The sequence below is a fragment of the Sporothrix schenckii genome (assembly GCF_000961545.1).
Source record: "Sporothrix schenckii 1099-18 chromosome Unknown Cont47, whole genome shotgun sequence".
NCBI lineage: Eukaryota > Fungi > Ascomycota > Sordariomycetes > Ophiostomatales > Ophiostomataceae > Sporothrix > Sporothrix schenckii.
Window position 1 is genome coordinate 3,723,577 of NW_015971148.1, and position 19,622 is coordinate 3,743,198.

Here is a 19,622-nt window from a genome sequence, read left to right on the forward strand (position 1 = left end):
TACATCCACTTTCGAGCTTTGCGATCGTCTTGGGAAGGCTCGGGCAGCAATGCGACTTCGCTCGACCGGCCAAGCACCGTCCAATCGCACCTTCCACTGAAACGTTGCCAACTCATTGTGCTCCTTCTTCTTCTTGCTTTGAACGATTATATCATCAGACGTTCGTCCCATCTGTATTTTCCCTATATCTAGGGCTAAACCTCTTATTTTGTCAAGGCGGCGTTCTGGCTTGCTGATCCCCTGTACGACGCGGTTACTAATTTTTGTCAGCCTCGCGCTGGTGTGCTTTTGGAGGCCCATTCGCTGTAACGCGCCATATTCGCGTGGTTCTTTTGTGCGTGTACTTTTGCAGCTGAACATGTCTCCCGGATCGCCCTCACTCGCACCTCATCATTCTCCCACCCGAAAATCGTCTGATGAGCTGTCCTTATTTCCTGTTCCCACGCGATCAAACGACGGGCCACCGTTGAGGAGTCATCGGAAACAGAACAGCGGCACCAACGAGTTTCACGGGACAAGCTTGATGGCTATACCCGAGCCGGAGCCTGCGCATGAGACGGCCGACTTCACGGCCTCATTCATCGCGGACGAGATGGATGTCGACAGCGGCACTACGCCGGTGAACGAAGCGGCCGCCGCACAACAGCAGCAGCAGCAGCAGCAGCAGCCGGCTCTCGAAGCGCCACAGCCGACACAGACGTCTCAGCTTCGGGCAGTACGGTCACCCGTGCGGACACCCGAGCTGCAGACGACTCTGCCTCAGCGGCAGGCTCCGAACGGGACTGCCCAGAGCTATCAGCAGCCAACGCAGCCAACGCAGCCACCGCAGCCACCGCAACTGCCGCAACCGAAACAGACGCAGCGCGGCGCCAGCCAGGCACGCGAGTCGTCGCCTGGCACGCCGGGCCACATCCCGCCGTTTGACTGGGAAGAGTTTGAAGCGCGCTATGAGCACGCGCTGGCGGAGATGAACGGCGAGGAGAAGGAGCTGCTGGAGGAGTTTGACCGTCTGGTGAATGTGTGTGCTCTCACTCATGCATTGAAAGTCGCACGTCAAACTGTCGCTGACATATTTCTAGTACTTTAACGTCTGGGCCTCCGCTGCCACTGCCCACGACGACGAGCGTGCAGTGAAGAGGTAAGCGCATTGGGCCCGGTACCTTTTCTCTCACACACACACTGTTTTCCTTTCTTGACGCTGACATTGATAGACTACAAACTAGGGAACGCTACGTCAAGATTGCTGAGCAGAGCCTTGGCCAGAGAAAGCAGCACTGTGAGTACCAATCACGTTTCATGCGACTGGCCTCCACGTCTTAGCTAACCATTCCCAGTAACGGAGGTTGTTCGTGCGTTCCAAAGCGCCTTGGCTCTGCTGAGCCAGACGTAACGACCGGCATAATGATTGTGTCTCGACTTTGCTCTTTCGCTTTACAGAGGCTATTATTGCTTTGGGAACAGCATGGCGGGTCTATCTTGTTGCTTTGGTGGATTTCCCCTCACGATGTTATGGATGCTTATGATACAAAACGAACAGTTATAAATCCGATTTTCTCACGTAAACTTCTGTCCAGTCAGTCCAATCACTTGAACTGTAAGATATAAGACGTACTGCTCGGATGATTGTGAAGATGGAGAAGTGTAGGTGCATTGAGGCCAACCGTGTAGGGCAGGCACGTGACCGCGTGATAGCTACAGAAACTGCTCCAGCAACGTGCCTAATTAGGTCGCGTTTTCTTCCTTGTCCTCGTTCCCATTCAACGTCAGCAACGGCAACGATGGCAGCACTTGCGGCTCTCCACGTACCGCAAATTTCACATGTATGTCTGTCTGTTCTTCCTACCTTCATCATCTTCCGGTTTACTGACCTCCGTTTCTACAGGAAGAGCTCTTCGCATTCCACGAATCGCACTTCTCGCATCTCTCGACGGCCGACTTTGGAGCCAGATTTACCAGTTTGCCCGAGCCGGCAAGCGAGGAACCGCAGGAAGATGGCATTGAAGCACAGGAGGTAGAGCGTCAGGCTGCGACAGAGGTGGTTGACGGCGACGAGTACGACCCCGAGGCCACTTTTGACCTGCACTTTACACACGCGGACTTTGCAGCCACCTGCGAAGATGGCGAGATTCCCAACGATGGAATCGAAAACGGAATGGAAAGCGAAAAGGAACAAGACAAGACGCGCAAGAAACGGCGACGGAGGAAGAACAACACCGGCAACAGCAAGGCGCGGCGCCATCTTGGCCTCGGCAGCAACGGCAGCAACGGCGGCAACGGCGAACCCAAACACCCAAAGCCGGATCTGCGCAAACGCACTTGGGACGTTGTCGACACCGGCCTTGGTAGTCTTGACTATGACGGCGCCGAGCGCGGAGGCGATGCGATGCAGTCTGCGCCGCAACGGCGTCGTGTGCAGTATGGCGATGAGTGTAAGTGATTTTTAACTGCCATTTTGTCTTCTCGTTTTGGCGTCCCCTCCCGCAGCTTCTACCTGCTTCATTGCATGATGAGAACCAATATCGTATCGTCATCCTTAGGCGGAAATCCTTTTTATCTGCTGTCAGATGGGACTTTGGATGGCCTCACGGCTGTTCTTTATGGACGCCGATGTTCATGGTTCCCTTTGGCATCGGAGAAAACGACCAAGGAACATGTCGAGATAAATAATCTTCTCTCTGACAAACAGTCGAACGCAGAAGGAGCTTAGGGACCTGGGCAGGAAAGCCAATGACGTTTTGGTTCATTTGCAAAGCTAACACCGGCTTCAGGATTGTTCCATCTACGGAGACCAGTTTCTTTCTGTCTGATACCCATCTTTTTGATTTATGATTTATGACTGATGACCGTTGATCGCGCGTTACGCACCTGGCTATTTCATGGCCAACAATCGCAATCAGCACTCATATAAACCCGAATAGACTTGAATGCGCTTGATCTTGAGCTTCATCACAATATAACAAAACAGAAAACCAAAACGTGATTGTTGTGACGATGTCAATGTCCTGGTAAATATACCGATAGATGCATATTGTAGTACAATATTGATTTATGCAATGCTAGGCTAGGCGATATTCGCTTATCCGCCTGCGCAGCCTTTCCCCTCACCAAACTAGGCTGGGCGCTGGCCCACCGACCTTCCCTTGGTGACACCAACCGCCCGTAATTTTTCGACCAAAACTTCACCTCTGCTGCCCCTCTACGTCAACACGTACTTTGCTGGCCGCCCACCCTCTCTCGCCAGTTCGCCCACCACCGCCCTGCCGCCCTCGTTTTGCGACCGACCAGTGTCCTGGACAGATCAATTCCGCTGGCAGCTCACCGCCATTCATATTTTATCACCAGCATCGCTCAAAACGAGCAGATCCAAAGGAAACGTGAGAGCTTTAGGAAGCCATTTCTGACTGACGACGACGACGACGACGAAAAGGACTCGCTGCGGACATATATATTTATATATATATATCACAAATCTGGTTCTCCCGGAGCAAAAACACGATTGTGTTGACCTTTGCGACAAAAGACGGCAACACAAAGCACGCCACCCCCTCGTATGCGTCGGAAAATACCATAAGGGCGCAGTGCACACGAGACAATACTGATTCGCATATATCCATATATCCGCCTATCTACACCACATATTCGCATATAGTGCACAGCGCAGACGTTGGCAGGCTCAGTACGCGACACCAAAACGCCCAAAAAGGCGCAAGACGCTCGACGATCTCGCCACGCCAAGCTTCGGAACTGGCCGCTCAAGCCCAGCCGACCGAGGAGGACGTTCGCCAAGGACTCGACAACGCGCTGCAACATTGTATTGCCAGCCCTGGGGCCCAGTTGTCTGCCGAGCTCGAGGCCCACGGCGACGAGACGTTCAGTATGGCGCGGGTCTACGCCGACGTCAACCAGAACATGCCACGGGCATACTGGGACTATGACAGCGTTAACATCAGTGAGCAGCCGCGCTGAGCAGCCCCATTTGCCTGGAAAGAAGAGACGTCGAGAGAACACCAAGACTAACCATGGCAGGCTGGGGTGTCCTGGAAAACTACGAAGTGGTTCGCAAAATCGGTACGTTGGGCTGGGCAGCAGCGCAAAGAACACATGCGGGCCGACGGAGCACACAGCTAACAGCACAGGCCGGGGAAAGTACTCTGAAGTCTTCGAGGGCGTTAACGTCGTCAACTATCAGAAGTGTGTGATCAAGGTGCTGAAGCCCGTGAAGAAGAAGAAGATCAAGCGCGAGATCAAGATCCTGCAGAACCTGTCGGGCGGCCCCAATATCGTGGCGCTGCTGGACGTGGTACGCGACTCGCAGAGCAAAACGCCGTCCCTCATCTTCGAGTACATCAACAACACCGACTTCCGGTCGCTGTACCCCAAGTTCGCCGACATTGACGTGCGCTTCTACATCCTGGAGCTGCTCAAGGCTCTTGACTACTGCCACAGCAAGGGCATCATGCATCGTGATGTGAAGCCTCATAACGTTATGATTGATCATGAGAACCGCAAGGTGAGTTGTTTCGTCCCGAGGGGGGTGGTGCATGCACATTCGGCAGTACAAATGCCCTGCTAACACGAACGCCGGGTAGCTCCGCCTGATCGACTGGGGCTTGGCCGAGTTCTATCACCCCGGCACCGAGTACAACGTGCGCGTGGCGTCACGCTACTTCAAGGGCCCCGAGCTGCTGGTTGATTTCCAGGACTACGACTACAGCCTAGACATGTGGAGCCTGGGCGCCATGTTTGCCTCAATGATCTTCCGCAAAGAGCCCTTCTTCCACGGCAACTCCAACTCGGACCAGCTGGTGAAGATTGCCAAGGTGCTGGGCACGGACGACCTGTTTGACTATCTCGACAAGTACGAGATCGAGCTCGACACGCAGTACGACGACATTCTAGGCCGCTTCCAGAAGAAGCCGTGGCACAGCTTTGTCAACTCGGACAACCAGCGCTTTGTGACCAGCGAGGCCATCGACTTTCTTGACAAGCTTCTGCGATACGACCATGCGGTATGTCGACTCATTATGTCTAGATTCTTTTTTTCCTTTCTTTTTTTTATTATTCTTACCGTCCCTAACACTCCCAGGACCGCCTAACGGCGCAAGAGGCCATGGCACACCCGTACTTTGACCCTGTGCGGGAACCAGACACGAGAGAGCGTCTGATGGCCAACCCACCCACCAATGGCACTCCCGCATAGGCCACGGACTGCATGTCTTGACACGAAGTCATACACGCAACCCTTTCCAAAATACAAAACAAACCAGGCTACACGAAATTCAACGAGAAAAACGCACCACACTCGCAAAAGGAGACGAGTTCTGCAGAAGTTTTACGGAGCAAAAAGGAGCAGCCCATTTTTCGATAACAATACCACACGTCGAGTTCATCATGGCGAGAAATCTCCAGTGAATTATTGTATTTTGTCCGCTCGTCTCTTTACCGTCCCCTACCCAAATTCTTGTACGCGTCAGCGCTTGTTTTGTCTCATGGCAGGACTATCTCCAGATACCCATCACGCCATCACGACATCACGCCATTATTGTCACCGTTTTACTCTTCACACATCTCCTAATAGTTGTCCTTGTCGCTACTCCTTATCGTTCGCTCTATACATTGTTTTGTCATTGTTTTGTCACTGTTTCGTCATCCTTTTTGTCAACGCTTTGTTCTTTGGTTTTCGGTCATCGGTACTGTTTCCCTTCTCTCTGGCTATATAGGCGTACTCGAGCGGCGTTTGTTTGCACTTAGTAGAGTAGTCAATGAAAAAAAATAAAAAATAACATAAAATTTTATTCACAGGGCCTCCTTTACGGAGTATATTATGCAGCTATGTACACCGGAAACAGAACTCGCGCTCGCAGCGGAACCCGTCCTTGCCGCACCGCCGTAGCGTACCTCCGGGCGTCCGGATCGGTGACCCGCCCGGACTCGAGGCGGCGCTGCCCGGCCCGACCGCCCCTGTCTGGTGTTGCCGACGAGCCAGCGGCGACAGTGCCAGCGGTCGGCTCGCAGTCGGCGTGAGCCAGATGGCTGCTCCTGCTTTCTTTGTATGGCTTTGGTGCCGGCTCGGCGTCGTCATGTGTCGCCGCGACGAGGGTGTCGGCTGCTTACGGTTGGTCGTCGGTGTTGTTTGTACGGAGGAGCCGCGCGATGCAGACAAGGACGACACCGGCTGCCGTCCGCCATTCCGGGGGACAAACGGCCGCGGCGAGGCTTCGGCAGTTGCGTCGACGTCAGCCTCGTCGGCCGAGCCGTCCGACACCAGCGAGATGATGGCGCTGCTGCCGAGGCTCTGGCTGTCGGGAATCCCGCGCGAGCGGGGACGGCCGCGGCCGCGGTGCGGGTGCGTTTTGGGTTGGGCCGACGAGGCTGATTTTTGTGACGACTTGAGAGACGATGCCTTGCTCGATTTCTGCGACGACGGCATCAGGGGCGAGTCCTCGGTCTGCCGACGGCGCTTTCGTTTCCGTGGGGACTCGCCGGATTCTGTTCCTGGTGGCGGCGACAACGCAGCGGCGTTCACTTCAACCGTGTCTTCGAAACCGGGCCTAGGATCGGGATCGGGATCGGGCTCAGACTCGGGCGTGTACTCACTTGCTGACTCAGGTTCATCGTCAATCTCTACCGGAGCAGCAACTTCAGCAGCTGTATCGACGTCCTCTGCCCTTGCGGCTGTTATTGGAGCAGTGGTCGAAGCGGCAGCAAAATCTGCAGATGGCTGTACGCCCGTTTCCATGATGATGATGGACAGCGACTGTGCGTCTCGTCTGTGTGCTGCGTCGAGATGGGTTGTCTCAGCCACTTCAGTTGTGCTGTCCGCGCCCACGCTCGCTGCTGCAACAACGTCACCTTTCCTTGGCCTCCCAGGCCGTCTCTTTTCCCTGTTCTCAACGTCTGGCGCCTCAAGTGGTGCGTTATTCTCGCTCTCATCCACTGCGGAAAACTTCTGGATGGGCTTATTTCCGACAATCTGCACTGCCTCCTGAGGTTCAGTAGCAAGACGAGACGCGACAGTAGGTTCCGGCTGCGTCCGTTTCCGCCTCTTCAGACCAAAATCCTCTTCGTCAGAAAAGACGAACGCCGGATCGAGTGTATTCCGCCTAAATGTCTCTTTTGGTTTCGACTCGGTGCTGTTTACAACAAGCCGGTCCTTGGAGACGCCGTTCTCGTGTGGCGGCGTAGGTAGTGTCGCTGATGATTGGCGGTTTGGCTGTTCTGTCTCGCCAAGCGCACGTGCTACTGGTGACGAGCTCTGCACGTCCGAAAGAGGCGGTGGTGGTGATGTGGAGTCGGGCACCGACGCCCGTTCTGCTGTTGACGTCGCTTGCTGTAGACTGCGCCGACCCCTCTTCCAGGGGCGCTTTGGCGACGCATCTTCTTGGTTGTTTTGCCCTACTGTGGCAGCCGCACCAGACAACTCCTTTGGTTCATCTGACATGCTCGGCTTGCGTGATGTCCTCTTTTGTCGTTTCCTCGTTAACTGGCCCTCCGTAGCCCTTGCAGACCTTGGAGTGGCACTGCTGGATGACTCCAGCACCGGCTTGGCCGAGTCAAGAATGAGGTCGTCGTCGTCGCCCTCGCCGTAGCTTGTCGGCAGCGCCTTTGTAAAGACACTGCGCTGGGGTGCAGCATACATAGCCCTAGGCGGTGGCGGAGGCGGCACATTGGTAAACCTGCCTTCTGGCCCGCCGAAAGCCGCGTCCGGAAGGTCGGGTGCGGCCCATGTCGGATCGACCTCGCCGGGCGCTGATCCGTGTGCGGCTGGGCCGTTGCCGCCCATGACCACTGTGCCGCCGGGCCCAAAGCGTGAAGGCAAGAGACTCGCCACCAGACGGGATGACGCCGCTTTTGCAGCTGCAGATAGTTCTGGCGGTCGGTCGGCAGGGCCGTTCTTGCTGCTGTCTTCGTCCGAGTCATGACTGTCGCCCTGCGTGGACGGATGCTCCACGGGCAGCGACGCAATGTGGCCATTGTCGATTTCGATTTCGTCGGTGTAAAAGTTGATCTCGTCGCCCGTGTCGCCAAAATCTTGGCTGTATTTTTCAAACAGCAGCTCAAAGGCCGACTTGAGCTTGTGGTCGGCCACCGCCCGGTTCCGGTCCAGCCGGTACTCGGGGTCAACCTTCATGGCGTAGTCTTCTGGGTCCATGGCAATCTCGTCGTCGTCGTCGTCATTGTCTTCGGCCTTCTTTGGCTTGCTGTGCATCCTGTTTTTGCTGTTGACGGTGCTGTTGACGTCGCTGTTGACTTTGTTCTCAGTGGGCGCATCGCGCGGCGGGCGGCCGACTTTGACGCGCTTTGCTGGCGGTTCCATGCTGGCCCCATTGATATGCGTAGTATTGGATTTTTGAGGAACACCCAAACAACTGAATCCGGTGACTTTTCACGGTGCTGCTTTGCCGAAACGCTGCACCTAGCGTTCGCTGACGGCGCGCATCGAAGCTGTTGGATGTATTAATTTAGTGAAGTTGTCGATTGACAGGAATAGCCTCGCGCTTTCACGTGTTAAACCACGTGCCGTTCTTTCTCTTTTTGTCAGCCGGGGGCATTGTGGAGCTGTTCTCCAAGGTCAAGCGCACTTGCCACTGCTAGCGGTAGCTTGGAGCCTGGATACAGAAACAGCGCTTCTTGAACCGACTTATTTGCAACATCAATTTGGGCGCCAAACTCGACCTCGACCACACCTTTGCACTCAACACCACGAGCAAAGCCATGCCTCAGAGACCGATGCGCGCATCCGTCCAGCAATAATGTATTGCCAAAAATGCCGAACACCGCTCAAACTCGACAGCTCTCTGGAGGACCTCAACCCAGCGGCGTATGATCTTCTTGTCGGTAAGTTTACCTCTTTATTGTTAGGGTTCGCGATAGCGTCAACTCTCTGCCGCGGTTCCTAACATGACATCCGTCAAGCCACCGCATCTCAGTCTCCACACAGAAAACGACAGCAGATACGGCCAGCCAACGCCCCCGATGCGGACCGACGAGCCCTCTACGACCACGTCTCGAAACATGCTGGACCCTCGTCGTTTAAGCGGTATAGCGGCGGTGGAAGCGGAGGCAGCGCCGGAAGCAGCGGAGGATCGATGCGTGACAGCTCGGCCATGTCGTTCGTGCTTCTGTCGGACTCGACGTTTGCGGGCGGCCCAGGCCACGGCGGCAGTGCGGGACCGGGCGCAGGCTTCGGCGGGACTGCCCCGGCGCGGTATGGCAGCGGCGCATTCGACGGGGACAAGAACAAGAATTTTGGGACGGGGGATCTTGCCGGCGCAGACGATGAGGATGCATCCAAAGCGCAGGGCATGGAGCGCATCACCAAGCTGTTTGAGATCATGTCGGCACGGTCCGACGTGGACCACCCGGTCTGTGTCGAATGCACGGAGCTGCTTGTCGAGGGGCTGCAGCAGCGACTGGATGCCGCCTCACGGGAGCGCGACGCCTATGTGTCCTTTTTAAAGACACAGCAGACGGACGTGCCGACGGCGGACGAGCTGCAGGCGCAGGCCGCGGCGCTGGCCAAGGCCCGGCAGCAAGAGGCCGACGCCATGGCGGAGCTGCTGCAGCTGGAGGCGGAAAAGGGCCAGCTGGACGAGGAGATCCGCGCGCTCGAGCGCGAGGCGCAGACGCTGGACCGCGATGAAGAGCAGTTTTGGCGCGAGCGCAACGCGTTTGCCTCGAAGCTGGCCGACTTCCAAAACGAGCGCGACAGCATCAACGCCAAGTACGACCACGACGCGCGGCTGCTGGAGAGGCTGCAGCGGTCCAACGTGTACAACGACACCTTTTGTATCAGCCACGACGGCACGTTTGCGACCATCAACGGCCTGCGGCTGGGCCGCTTGTCGTCGCGGCCGGTCGACTGGCCCGAGATCAACGCCGCATGGGGCCACGCGCTGCTGCTGCTCGTCACCGTTGCCGACAAGCTCAATTTCCGTTTCGAAAATTACGAGCCGCTGCCGATGGGGTCGACGTCGCGGATTGTGCGCTACGAGCCGCTGCCGTCTCCCGCATCGAGCCGGCTGGGCGGAGGTGACGCCCGCGGCGGGAGTGGGAGTGGGAGTGGCGGCGCGAGTGGCGGGAGTGGTGGCGGCTTTGGCGCGGCCAGCATCCTGTCGCAGCGGCTGAGCGCACCTCCGCAAGCGCCCAAGAAGCACGTCCTGGAGCTCTATTCATCCGGCGACATGCCTCTCGGCCTGACGTTTATGCACCGGCGCTTCGACAACGCCATGGTGGCGTTTCTGGAGCTGGTCCGGCAGCTGGGCGTGTTTGTGCACCAGCAGACGTCTGCAGCCGGCGCCGGCGAGCGCCAGCACCCGCTGAGCCTGCCGTATCGCATCGAGGGCGACAGGATTGGCGACGTGAGCATCAAGCTGGGCATTGCGCAGGACGACGGCTGGACGAAGGCGTGCAAGCTGACGCTGACGTGCTGCAAGTTCTTGCTGGCGCATGCGAGCAACGTGAACTCGTCGGGGAGGGGCTAATGAGGGCATTACGACCAAAGCACCACGACGGTACGAATATGGGCCATGGCGCAAATGGATGGGACGGCTGCGACGTATCGCTACGAACTATCACCCTTTTCTGTTTTCGTTTTCTTTTTATGATTATTGTTGTTGCGCGGCGTTTCGGCTGGGGATATGGGGTTGCCTTGCTGTCTTCTTTCTTCCGTCTTCTTTCAATCCAATATTTCTTCTTCCCGTGTATGCCTCCTGTTTTCGAGCTCAAGATGGAAACATCTACAACATAGGAATGCTCTTGAGAAAACGCAGAGACTTTGAAAGGACTGGTGACGCGCGCTTGCCAATGGCATGCACAATATGCAAGTTTCAAGGCTATTGCCAGGAATGGAAGCGATAGGCTGTCCTCAGCTGGGGCTTCTCGGCTTTTGCTTTCTCTGAATCTGGGCTGTGACCGTTTCGATTCGTCATGCCGTGGCTTGCGGTTTCACAGTCTGCAGTTTTATCCCGATCTGTGATGTAACCCACCCTAACAGTGCATTGGGCCCAGCCGTGGACCGTACAAAAAGATAATGAAACAAAATGTGAGTAGACAAATGGTATGTATTTCGTACTCTCGATTCGACTTTGGAGTCTTTGGTTTTCCTTTCTTGTGACTTGTGACTTGTGACTTGTGACTTGTGACTTGTGACTTGTGTTTTTACTTTTCTTTCTTAAAACTTTTCCGAATGTACTTTCCGATTGCCTGATCATGGCCAAGGCCCAAAGAAAGCCGCCCGATCACCTGCATGGATGCCGATCCTCCACAGGCATCTAACGAAGACAAGAGTACATCACACATCGGCAGCGAGGAGAGTGGAAAAAGTGGTGTCCTCGCCGGGTCGTTTTGCATTGTATTCACGTCACAGGCCAATTTCTGCATTAAAAATCAATGTGTCAGGAGGCCCAGACGAACAGCACTGCACCAGCACCGGAAAAGGCCGGCAAGGCGGGCCAAAGTCAAGTCCGCCAGGGTTATCGAAAGCGCGGCGATGGCGCTCGTGAACTCAGACTAAGAAGAAGCCCGGAGTAATACGTCGTCGAGGTACTTTCCTGATTTGGAGGGGCTCTCATCGGCCGGCGCGCCACGACATAAGAGACGCATCAGGGAAAGACCAAGCTCTAGACTGCTCTTTCTGTCTTTTGGCGCTTTTCTTGACATCACCAACAAGGAAAGAGCGACTCTACATCTGAGACAGGCCGGGGCAAGAAAGAACAACAGCGAGAGAGTGGCAAATACGAAGACAGCCGAATGAAGCAAGCGCTGCCGCGTAGTAATAAGAAGGAGCGGTGCGCAACGAACGATGAACGGTGCAAGAAGCTGTATGCTGGCAAGCATGCTCTTTCTCAATCTGTTCGTTGTTCCCACTTTCTGCAGAAGAGCAACATTAAATAATTCATTGGCTACGGTGCGCCGATGCTGGCACACAGGGCGAAGGTGAATCCACAGCGCCACCGGCCGTGCGAGTCGTGCATTAAGGGTGGGTTGGGGTGGGTGTGGTCGATGTGCATGTGCCCGTTTTGCAGTTTGAAGACCATCACTCCTTTTTCGCAAACAGTCTTTTTGCACAGATCAAATAGACGTCAGCTTCGGGGCCTTTTCGCATTCGGTTTCAAATCCTTTCGCTCCTGCCCTGTAACACGCGCAATTCGCGTTTGAGATTGCCGCCCGTTGGGGAAGGAAGGACCCTTGGTAGTGAGATTTCGCAATCGAGAGGCACCGGAATGGCCAACGACGATCGGCTCCTTACAGTCGTTCCTGCCCTTGTATCAACGCATATGTATGTGTCTCTGTGTAGCACGGCGGCCGAAAGATGACTGGCTCGCAGCTTCCCTTGCAGAATTGCAGAATTGCAGATCCGCAGACGACTCGTGAGAACGAATATGGCAAGAACAAAGCGCTTGGCTCCTGCCTCCAAGCTGAATCAGGCTCAAGGATCTTTGAACCCGCAATTACATTGGGCAAGAACAGTAATTTCACACAGGTCCAATCTGGACGGTTGCTGATTCACGGGACCCGATGGCCCGGCTTTGGTGAGCGCTGTGGTGCCGCTGGTTCGTTTTGTTTTGTTTGTCCTCTTGCCGTTGGTCAGTAATGCGCCCCTACACGCAAGGCCAGGCCCCACTGGAACTTCGTCCGACTCGGGCCTGGTGGCTCCACGCTTTTTCGTTTCGATGATGTGCGGTCAGCGAAATCAGGTAACTTGCATGTACCCTTCTACCGTATTTCCGTGCAGCCGGTACAGTAAGACCGCTGATTTTCGATCCACTAAACAACCGCCGCGGGAAACAACGATTTACAGGTGTCCGTCACCAGTGGGAAGCTGCGACTTAGCTGGGGAGGGTCAACGTCATAGAACCATTAGCGGCTTGGAAAAGAGCGACGGAGCTAGCTACCAGAAGCTGTGAGAAACCCGCATCTGCCGGAACGCGCAGGCGCTAGTGGCCCCTAGCAGACAAAGCAAACCAAACAAACAGGCAGGAGCTCGTGGTGTGTTGGTTACTTTCGGTGTAATTTTGGGCCTTTGGGTACTTTTCCTTTTTTTTTTTCTTTGGGCTGGCCCGCGCGCACCTGCCTGAGCTGCTGCGCGTGCAAAGCAGATCCTTACCAATTCGTTTTTTGTTGCTGCTTGCTCTTGTCGCCGCTTTGTCGGTCGCTCCTGACGCTTTTGTTTGCGTTTCGCTGCTTCTCGCTTTTTCGCTTTTCCTTTTAAATTGCGACGCTGCACCTCCTCTTTTGCCGGGCCCTCCTCCATCCATTCCCCTTCTTTCTTTTCCCTCCCTCTCTTCTTCTCTCTTCCATCTCCCGCACAGCAACATCCCGCATCCCGCCGCCCAGAGCTTTCATTGCTCTGTACATATAGCAGAGACATCCCTGCATAATAGGACCTCCACCGTCCGGACGACCAGCATAATAATCTTTGTGTATCCTCGTCACCCCGTCGAGTCCATTCGCAACGACAGCATCAACAAATCGCATTTACCGCATTTACCGCATCAACCGCATCCCACATAAAGGCTCCGTCGCCATTCTTTGTTTTGCCACAGACGCCTGTCAAGAGCAAAACAATTGTGCAAACCTCTCTCCTATACATCTTCTAAAGCACATCCCGCAAGTCACAAAACCATACCAGTCATCATGGCCGCTGCTCAGATCATCATTCGGGGCGTCCAGCTCCTCTTTGTTGTTATTATCGTTGCCCTCATCGGCAACGTCATCAACAACAACATCAACGGCAACATGTCCGCCATCAACTATGCGCTTTTCGCAACCATTATTGCCTGGCTGGCCTGTCTGCTGGGCCTGGCCGGCGCTTTCGTCTCCATGCTCACGGAGGGCATCTTCCTGTACGCCCTGCTCGCCCTCGATGTTTTGGCCATCGTCTTCACGTTCATTGCCGCCATTGTCATCCCCGCCAAGCTGCACGCCGTCAACTGCGGCGGAGACCTGTCCGTCGAAAATCGCGGCGCCGGTTGGATCGGCTTTGGCAGCTTGGACACCGAGCAGCGCTGCCGTGAGCTGCAGGCCAGCACCGCGTTCCTGTGGTTCCTGTGGGTCGCCCTCATTGCATCGCTCTTGCTGGGCCTCTTCAACCTCCGCCGCGGCGGTGGCGGTTCGTCGCGCGCCTCCAGCGCACCGCACATGTCGCAAGTGCGCGTGTAAGCGGCCGCGCGCCACGAGCTGGTTTCTTTTGCCGTTCGTTGCATCGCCCTCGACCAGCTCACGTGTCCATGGTACACGTACACGCGACGGCTGAGCCGCGGGCTAGGTCGGAGCCGGTGAGAAACAATCACCGCTTTGTCTCGATATCGAGTCTCGTGTGCCACACGTCCAACTCTGTGGCCATATAATCGCATCTAGCCTCGCTTATGTTTTTGGGATACGAGATGAGGGACCGATGCACGCGACATTTCGAGGCACAGCAAGCATTATGCGTCATCAAAATACAAAACTTGCACCAAAACTACACCGACGACAGACGAGGACAGCGCTCGGCTGTGCCAGTTGCCCCGAATTAATGGAAGATGTCGACCGGCGCTCTTGACGAGTTGAGAAAGATGAGAGAGGTGTTGGGGGGGGGACCAACCGGATAAAAATTCACAGCTGGGGGCTGCGCCTTGCCTTGACACATATTGTTATATATTTTGAACATCTGCATTTTTGGTTTCTTTTTTTGGGTTGTATTTATGGGGTTTCTTGGTTCAGGGCGGTTTTTGGTTTAAACCGGGAAAAGGACGTGATACCTTTTCAGCGCTCGTTTTGTTTATTTTGTTCATCGCCGTGGAGGCCGAGCCTCTGATTGCGTCGCTCATGTCGCACTCAGAACAAGCAACGACGGCGGTACCGACACTTTGTATTTTATATTGGATAGCCGTTGGATAACTTGTTATGTACACGACAGGTCTTTGTGGGAATCTGCTATGCCTACGGGTTGACATCTACGTCCATTAAATCTTGTCATATTGTATTTTTAATTTCACTTTGCCCCTTTGCGGAAGAGCACCACAGCAACGATGACAAAGTCTTAACACTAACGAACACAATGTACGGCGTCCAATTCTACACACATATCACCCATATGCAGGCACCCGTTTCGTGCAGCCTAGCAAAGCGACATGGCGACACCACACCTTACACGCAAGTGGTGGACAGGCACAAGCAACGGGCAAGCCATGTGGCATAGAATATCCACTTTGTTTTCGGCCGGGACGGAGCGAGTGAGCTTTCTCTAATCCATCTCCCCCGGTATGGCCGATCTCCAGGTCCTCCCCAGTCGAGACTTTCCCGTCGACGACCCCCACGGTCATCGAGAAATTTGGCGAACGTGCTGGGCCAGGCTCTCCCAAATGTGTTTGGCTTCAGCTGCCAGGTCGCCACCATACTCCACCCAGTCGTATGCAAGTTTGGTGAAGCACAGTGCACCTACAGGATAAAGAACGAAGGGCGCGCCAAGGTGCGGCTGGCATTTTCGACAGGGTTGTGTGTTGGTCGAACGTAACGGTCGAAACGAAACTTCCACTTGTCGACAGTGGACGTCTCCCCACGAGACTCGAAAGCATCAATGAGGTGGCAGCGCACGCCATCGAAGCTAGCAAACAATGTTTTGTTTTTCAAACGTCGTGCGATGTCGACGCCTATGACCGTTTCCGCGCTCTGGACGAAGTACGGAGTAATACAGCCATGAGACAGACCTAGATCACCGTCGACAACCTCACAAGCTTTTTGGTCGTGGCTCGGGCAAAGGATTCTTGGACGAGCAATCTTGGGGCCGCCTTGCTCTTCTTGGTCTGATGAGTGGCCTTGGTGTCCCCCATTGCCGGGACGGCCCTCATCCTTTCCTATCCACTCTGACGGCTCTGTTTACTCCGTACTTGGCTACATTGACAGTCCTGAGGTGGTGTCTTAACCCCAGCGAAAGGGGGGTGCAGATTTCGAGTCCTTTCAGGAGGGCAGATAAAATGGCAGAATTGCACCCTCGACTTACGCCTTTTTTGCTTGCTTTTTCCTTGTCGGCCCATCTCAAAAGTTCATTTGCTACCTGTGCACTCTTTGCTTTTTCCCACCTTCGAACGTCTTGAGTACCTCCACCGCTTCCCCTAATTGAAAACCCGACAGAACGAATCAGACAATTAAACCCCCACGTTGGACGACGCAGTGATGGATTTTTTGCTCGTAAGAGTAATCCTGACGATCCAAGGGAGACAGGGGGGATGGCAGCTGGAACCGCACAGAGGTTGGTAGGGTACCACAAAAGCACATCAGCAACGTCCCGTTCGACCAGTGACAGCCTTGCGATGCAGAGCACGTCATTCGTCGCGAAAAAGGTTCATCGACTATTTAGGGGTGGACCACGCAAATCAACACGTTTTGGAACCCCCTCTCTGCGGCACATTGAACAATGGCGACGTCCAGCTGTACGGTTCTGAGTTTTTAAAATGGATTTTGACTCAGTTCAGGCAGGGCCGTTTGGCCATGAAATCCGCATCTCCGTCTTCTGCTTGCTCTCTTCATTTTATTTTCATGTTAGAGTCCCCATTTCTCAGTTTATGTGTGCTCGCTACCCTCGTCTCTCGCTGTCGACATCCTCCATATGCAACGCACGCAATATGTTGAGCATGTATTAATATATGCGGCTTGCTCCCCGGTCGCCGGGTCGTCTTTTGAGCTTCTCGGATCCGACTGCCTTTGGCGGATGTTGGCTGTGTTTATACATGAACAAGACCTACCTGTTCGACATCCTCCATAAGAGAGACAACAAGAAAACGGCAATAATTCGAACTTATCATACGGTAGGGCCTGTACTACTTGTGCTCGACCGTTTCCGACTTGTCCCTCGCTCGTCGACATAACCACATAAAAACATCAACATATCGACAATCGACAATCGACAATCCATATAGCCCGCCATGACTATATCGGCGGACCAGCTTCGCGCGCTCCAGATCGTCGAGCGAACTGCGTCGTCGCTCTCGGTCGTGGGCATCGCGACGATTATAATCACCTTCTTCTCCTCCCGATACTTCCGCAACCCCATCGACCGGCTGATCCTGATCAATGCCTTTTACAACGCCTTCGACGTCACAGCCACGTTGATCTCGCTGAGCGGGCCGGCAGCAGGCAACGGCTCGGCCCTGTGCCAGTTCCAGGGATTCCTGATGCAAATGTTCCCGCTGGCCGACGTGCTGTGGACGCTGGCCATGGCCATCGATGTCTTTTTGATTGTATATTACCAGTACGATGCCAACGCTCTGCGGCGGCTGGAGATTAAGTACATTGGCGCCATCACGGCCATCACCTTCACGCCCGCGTTTGTGTTTCTGTTTATCCACACCGCCGAGAAGGGGCACATGTACGGTAGTGTGACGGTACGTACTGACCACTTGTTCTCTTTTTTGCCTCTCTCATCTCTCACAATACATGAACGCCCCTTCTAACAGACATAGCTGTGGTGTGCCATTGCGCCGAAATGGGTAATGTTCCGCATCATATTTTATTATGCGCCAATATGGTACGTGTTCTAAGGCGCCAAGCAGATCAGGAGAACGTCGCCTTCGTCTGACAACGTACAGGATCATTATAGGTATCGTCTTCATCCTCTACTGCATGGTCGGTTGGAAAATTGTCAAAGGCAAACGGGCCCTCCGGTCAATCGAGAGCGACATCATCCCACTCGACCTGCAACAAACAGCCGAGAAAGACGACGACGACAACACCACCGAGAGCACTCAGAACACCAAGAGCACGGAGGGCGCAGAGGGCACTACCAGAAACGCCATTGGCCTCGCCGTATCGTCGTCCACGCGAACCCTAGGCCCACACACGAGCATGCACGGCGGCATGGCTGCCTCGGCACCAACGACCAAAGGACACACTGCCAAGGCGTGGTCCCGCGACGGCACGGAGTCCATATCGCCGCTGCGGCCAGTCGACGATTTTGGCAGCAGCCCAGACCAGTCGGGCAGCGCCAGTTTCAGCATGAGCCCGAGCCTTAGTAGCCACAAGTGGCAGGCCAACCGGTCGGCCCTGTCGCTGCGGCAGTACCTGCTGATGCCCGTCATGTTCTTTGTGGTGCTCATGGTCATCTGGGTCGCGCCCACGACGAACCGCCTGCTGTCGTTTGTGGAGCCCTCGTTTGTGTCGTTCCCGCTATACATTGCCGTCGGCGCAACGGGGTCGCTGCGCGGGTTCTGGAACGGCTGCGTGTTTTTGGCCGTGGGGTTACGGTCGCGGCAGAGCCAGCGCCGGCTCGAGGCCGTGCGGCCAGGGCATTATAGATGACTCTCTGTCATTTCTCTCCTTTTAATGACGTTTGGATATTGGGATTGTTTTCGTGGGTGTCGGGTTATTGGACATTTTGCATTTGTTTGCATGCTCGGCGCCAGGAATAATATATATATGTGTGTATAGAGATATCCCCTTTATTTATTTTGGTTATGGTTTGGTATAGACTTTATATTCGGGTTTCCCTCCCACACGATTTATTTACACTAGTTGACCTTTAGGTCTTTTACTTCTTGGCTAGACGCTCCAATACCGTCTTAATATTCTTACACAGTGACATCTTGGCACCAAATGACTAATATCATTTCAACAAAGGCTATCTGTTGTACAAAGCAAACCCTGAACACAAACCAACAATAATAATGACAACGACAATGCAATCATCCATCACCCACCGACTGCAGAGGTAGTCGCTGTAATCGCAGCAACATTGCGTCTTCGCCGCCGCCGCCGCCACTGCTCCTGTTGGTAGTTGTCGTAGACGGGCATGCCGTTGGGACCGTTGGGGCCGCTGTAGTAGCCGTTCCGGCGGCCACGCCCATTGTAATAACCGGCCGGGGGCATGCCCGTGCGGCGGTCGTAGCCGTCAAGGTTGCGAGACTGAGCTGTTAGCAGGCGATGACAATGGCAAAGGGTGTGAAGCATCGGACATGCACTTACGAAGCAGCTGCCCATTGTTGTACGAAATGGAGCTTTGTTCAAGTGTAAAGGGTTTGCTCCGTATGTTGTTTGAGAGTGCTCGGTGCCTTGTCTTTGCAAGATATAACGTCGAAGATTGGCTCCATCCAAGTCCACAGAGGGTCTGATCAATTGGATGTCTTTGGCTTCTTATACCAGTGTTTTTTTTTCCTTTCTCCCCTCTCAGGTTTATCTGAGAGTGAACCGGGATCATCGTTTTCTTACATTCGCATTGCCCCGTCCTCGTGTCGTTTCCGTCTTCTCACTCGCGTTCGTTCAGGGCAAAAGTGCATCCCCACATTAAATAGGTAAAAAGGCACTCCACACGCACCGTGCGAAGTGTGGGATGACGTCAAGCCACAGAAGGCTGCAGCCGTTTTCAAGCCTCTGGAGAAGATGTGCCTCGTACGGCATAAACACTGCCCCCAAGACAGCCTCGACTGGTCGTGCCACCGCACCGTTAAGTCGTTCCGTGTTTCCGTGTGGTAGGACCTAGATAAAAAAAATAAGACGCTGCATTCGATAGTCAGCTGAAACGAATGTTTTGTGGCACCGAACGACGCAAGAGGCACGTCACAGGACTAGGCAGAAACGTTTGTTTTCAGAGAATATATCCAAATATCTTTTCCTAGAAACGTACGCCAAGCCTATGGCAAAATTCG

At 54.6% G+C, this 19,622-nt stretch overlaps 12 protein-coding genes across 12 annotated transcripts; 9 read left to right on the top strand and 3 right to left on the bottom strand.

Moving 5' to 3' along the window:
• Positions 1-358: 358 nt before the first annotated feature.
• On the top strand, positions 359-1,390 carry SPSK_04428 (uncharacterized protein; the record flags this gene model as incomplete). The annotated part of the gene is made up of 4 exons (XM_016731235.1): positions 359-1,018; positions 1,080-1,138; positions 1,212-1,276; positions 1,335-1,390. The coding sequence occupies 4 exons, from the start codon at positions 359-361 to the stop codon at positions 1,388-1,390; spliced, it is 840 nt and encodes a 279-aa protein (XP_016585731.1).
• A 388-nt stretch (positions 1,391-1,778) lies between these two features.
• Positions 1,779-2,437, top strand: SPSK_04559 (uncharacterized protein; the record flags this gene model as incomplete). The annotated part of the gene is made up of 2 exons (XM_016731362.1): positions 1,779-1,820; positions 1,883-2,437. The coding sequence occupies 2 exons, from the start codon at positions 1,779-1,781 to the stop codon at positions 2,435-2,437; spliced, it is 597 nt and encodes a 198-aa protein (XP_016585732.1).
• Positions 2,438-3,550: 1,113 nt separating this feature from the next.
• Positions 3,551-3,966, top strand: SPSK_04646 (uncharacterized protein; the record flags this gene model as incomplete). The annotated part of the gene is made up of 2 exons (XM_016731446.1): positions 3,551-3,554; positions 3,650-3,966. 2 exons carry the CDS (start codon positions 3,551-3,553, stop codon positions 3,964-3,966), a joined length of 321 nt encoding a protein of 106 aa, XP_016585733.1.
• Positions 3,967-4,019: 53 nt separating this feature from the next.
• Positions 4,020-5,200, top strand: SPSK_04364 (casein kinase II subunit alpha; the record flags this gene model as incomplete). Its single annotated transcript, XM_016731172.1, has 4 exons — positions 4,020-4,068; positions 4,125-4,510; positions 4,590-5,009; positions 5,087-5,200. 4 exons carry the CDS (start codon positions 4,020-4,022, stop codon positions 5,198-5,200), a joined length of 969 nt encoding a protein of 322 aa, XP_016585734.1.
• Positions 5,201-5,830: 630 nt separating this feature from the next.
• On the bottom strand, positions 5,831-8,317 carry SPSK_04013 (uncharacterized protein; the record flags this gene model as incomplete). The annotated part of the gene is made up of 1 exon (XM_016730827.1): positions 5,831-8,317. One exon carries the CDS (start codon positions 8,315-8,317, stop codon positions 5,831-5,833), a length of 2,487 nt encoding a protein of 828 aa, XP_016585735.1.
• A 436-nt stretch (positions 8,318-8,753) lies between these two features.
• SPSK_04171 (beclin 1) lies at positions 8,754-10,484 on the top strand (the record flags this gene model as incomplete). The annotated part of the gene is made up of 2 exons (XM_016730982.1): positions 8,754-8,838; positions 8,917-10,484. 2 exons carry the CDS (start codon positions 8,754-8,756, stop codon positions 10,482-10,484), a joined length of 1,653 nt encoding a protein of 550 aa, XP_016585736.1.
• Positions 10,485-11,248: 764 nt separating this feature from the next.
• Positions 11,249-11,532, top strand: SPSK_04723 (uncharacterized protein; the record flags this gene model as incomplete). Its single annotated transcript, XM_016731520.1, has 2 exons — positions 11,249-11,353; positions 11,401-11,532. 2 exons carry the CDS (start codon positions 11,249-11,251, stop codon positions 11,530-11,532), a joined length of 237 nt encoding a protein of 78 aa, XP_016585737.1.
• Positions 11,533-12,224: 692 nt separating this feature from the next.
• SPSK_04670 (uncharacterized protein) lies at positions 12,225-12,595 on the top strand (the record flags this gene model as incomplete). The annotated part of the gene is made up of 2 exons (XM_016731470.1): positions 12,225-12,280; positions 12,349-12,595. 2 exons carry the CDS (start codon positions 12,225-12,227, stop codon positions 12,593-12,595), a joined length of 303 nt encoding a protein of 100 aa, XP_016585738.1.
• Positions 12,596-13,638: 1,043 nt separating this feature from the next.
• SPSK_04602 (non-classical export protein Nce102) lies at positions 13,639-14,163 on the top strand (the record flags this gene model as incomplete). Its single annotated transcript, XM_016731403.1, has 1 exon — positions 13,639-14,163. One exon carries the CDS (start codon positions 13,639-13,641, stop codon positions 14,161-14,163), a length of 525 nt encoding a protein of 174 aa, XP_016585739.1.
• A 1,260-nt stretch (positions 14,164-15,423) lies between these two features.
• SPSK_04651 (uncharacterized protein) lies at positions 15,424-15,833 on the bottom strand (the record flags this gene model as incomplete). The annotated part of the gene is made up of 2 exons (XM_016731451.1): positions 15,424-15,654; positions 15,717-15,833. The coding sequence occupies 2 exons, from the start codon at positions 15,831-15,833 to the stop codon at positions 15,424-15,426; spliced, it is 348 nt and encodes a 115-aa protein (XP_016585740.1).
• Positions 15,834-16,907: 1,074 nt separating this feature from the next.
• On the top strand, positions 16,908-18,279 carry SPSK_04297 (cAMP receptor (Car4); the record flags this gene model as incomplete). Its single annotated transcript, XM_016731108.1, has 2 exons — positions 16,908-17,366; positions 17,524-18,279. 2 exons carry the CDS (start codon positions 16,908-16,910, stop codon positions 18,277-18,279), a joined length of 1,215 nt encoding a protein of 404 aa, XP_016585741.1.
• Positions 18,280-18,669: 390 nt separating this feature from the next.
• On the bottom strand, positions 18,670-18,957 carry SPSK_04720 (uncharacterized protein; the record flags this gene model as incomplete). Its single annotated transcript, XM_016731517.1, has 2 exons — positions 18,670-18,882; positions 18,943-18,957. The coding sequence occupies 2 exons, from the start codon at positions 18,955-18,957 to the stop codon at positions 18,670-18,672; spliced, it is 228 nt and encodes a 75-aa protein (XP_016585742.1).
• Positions 18,958-19,622: the final 665 nt, after the last annotated feature.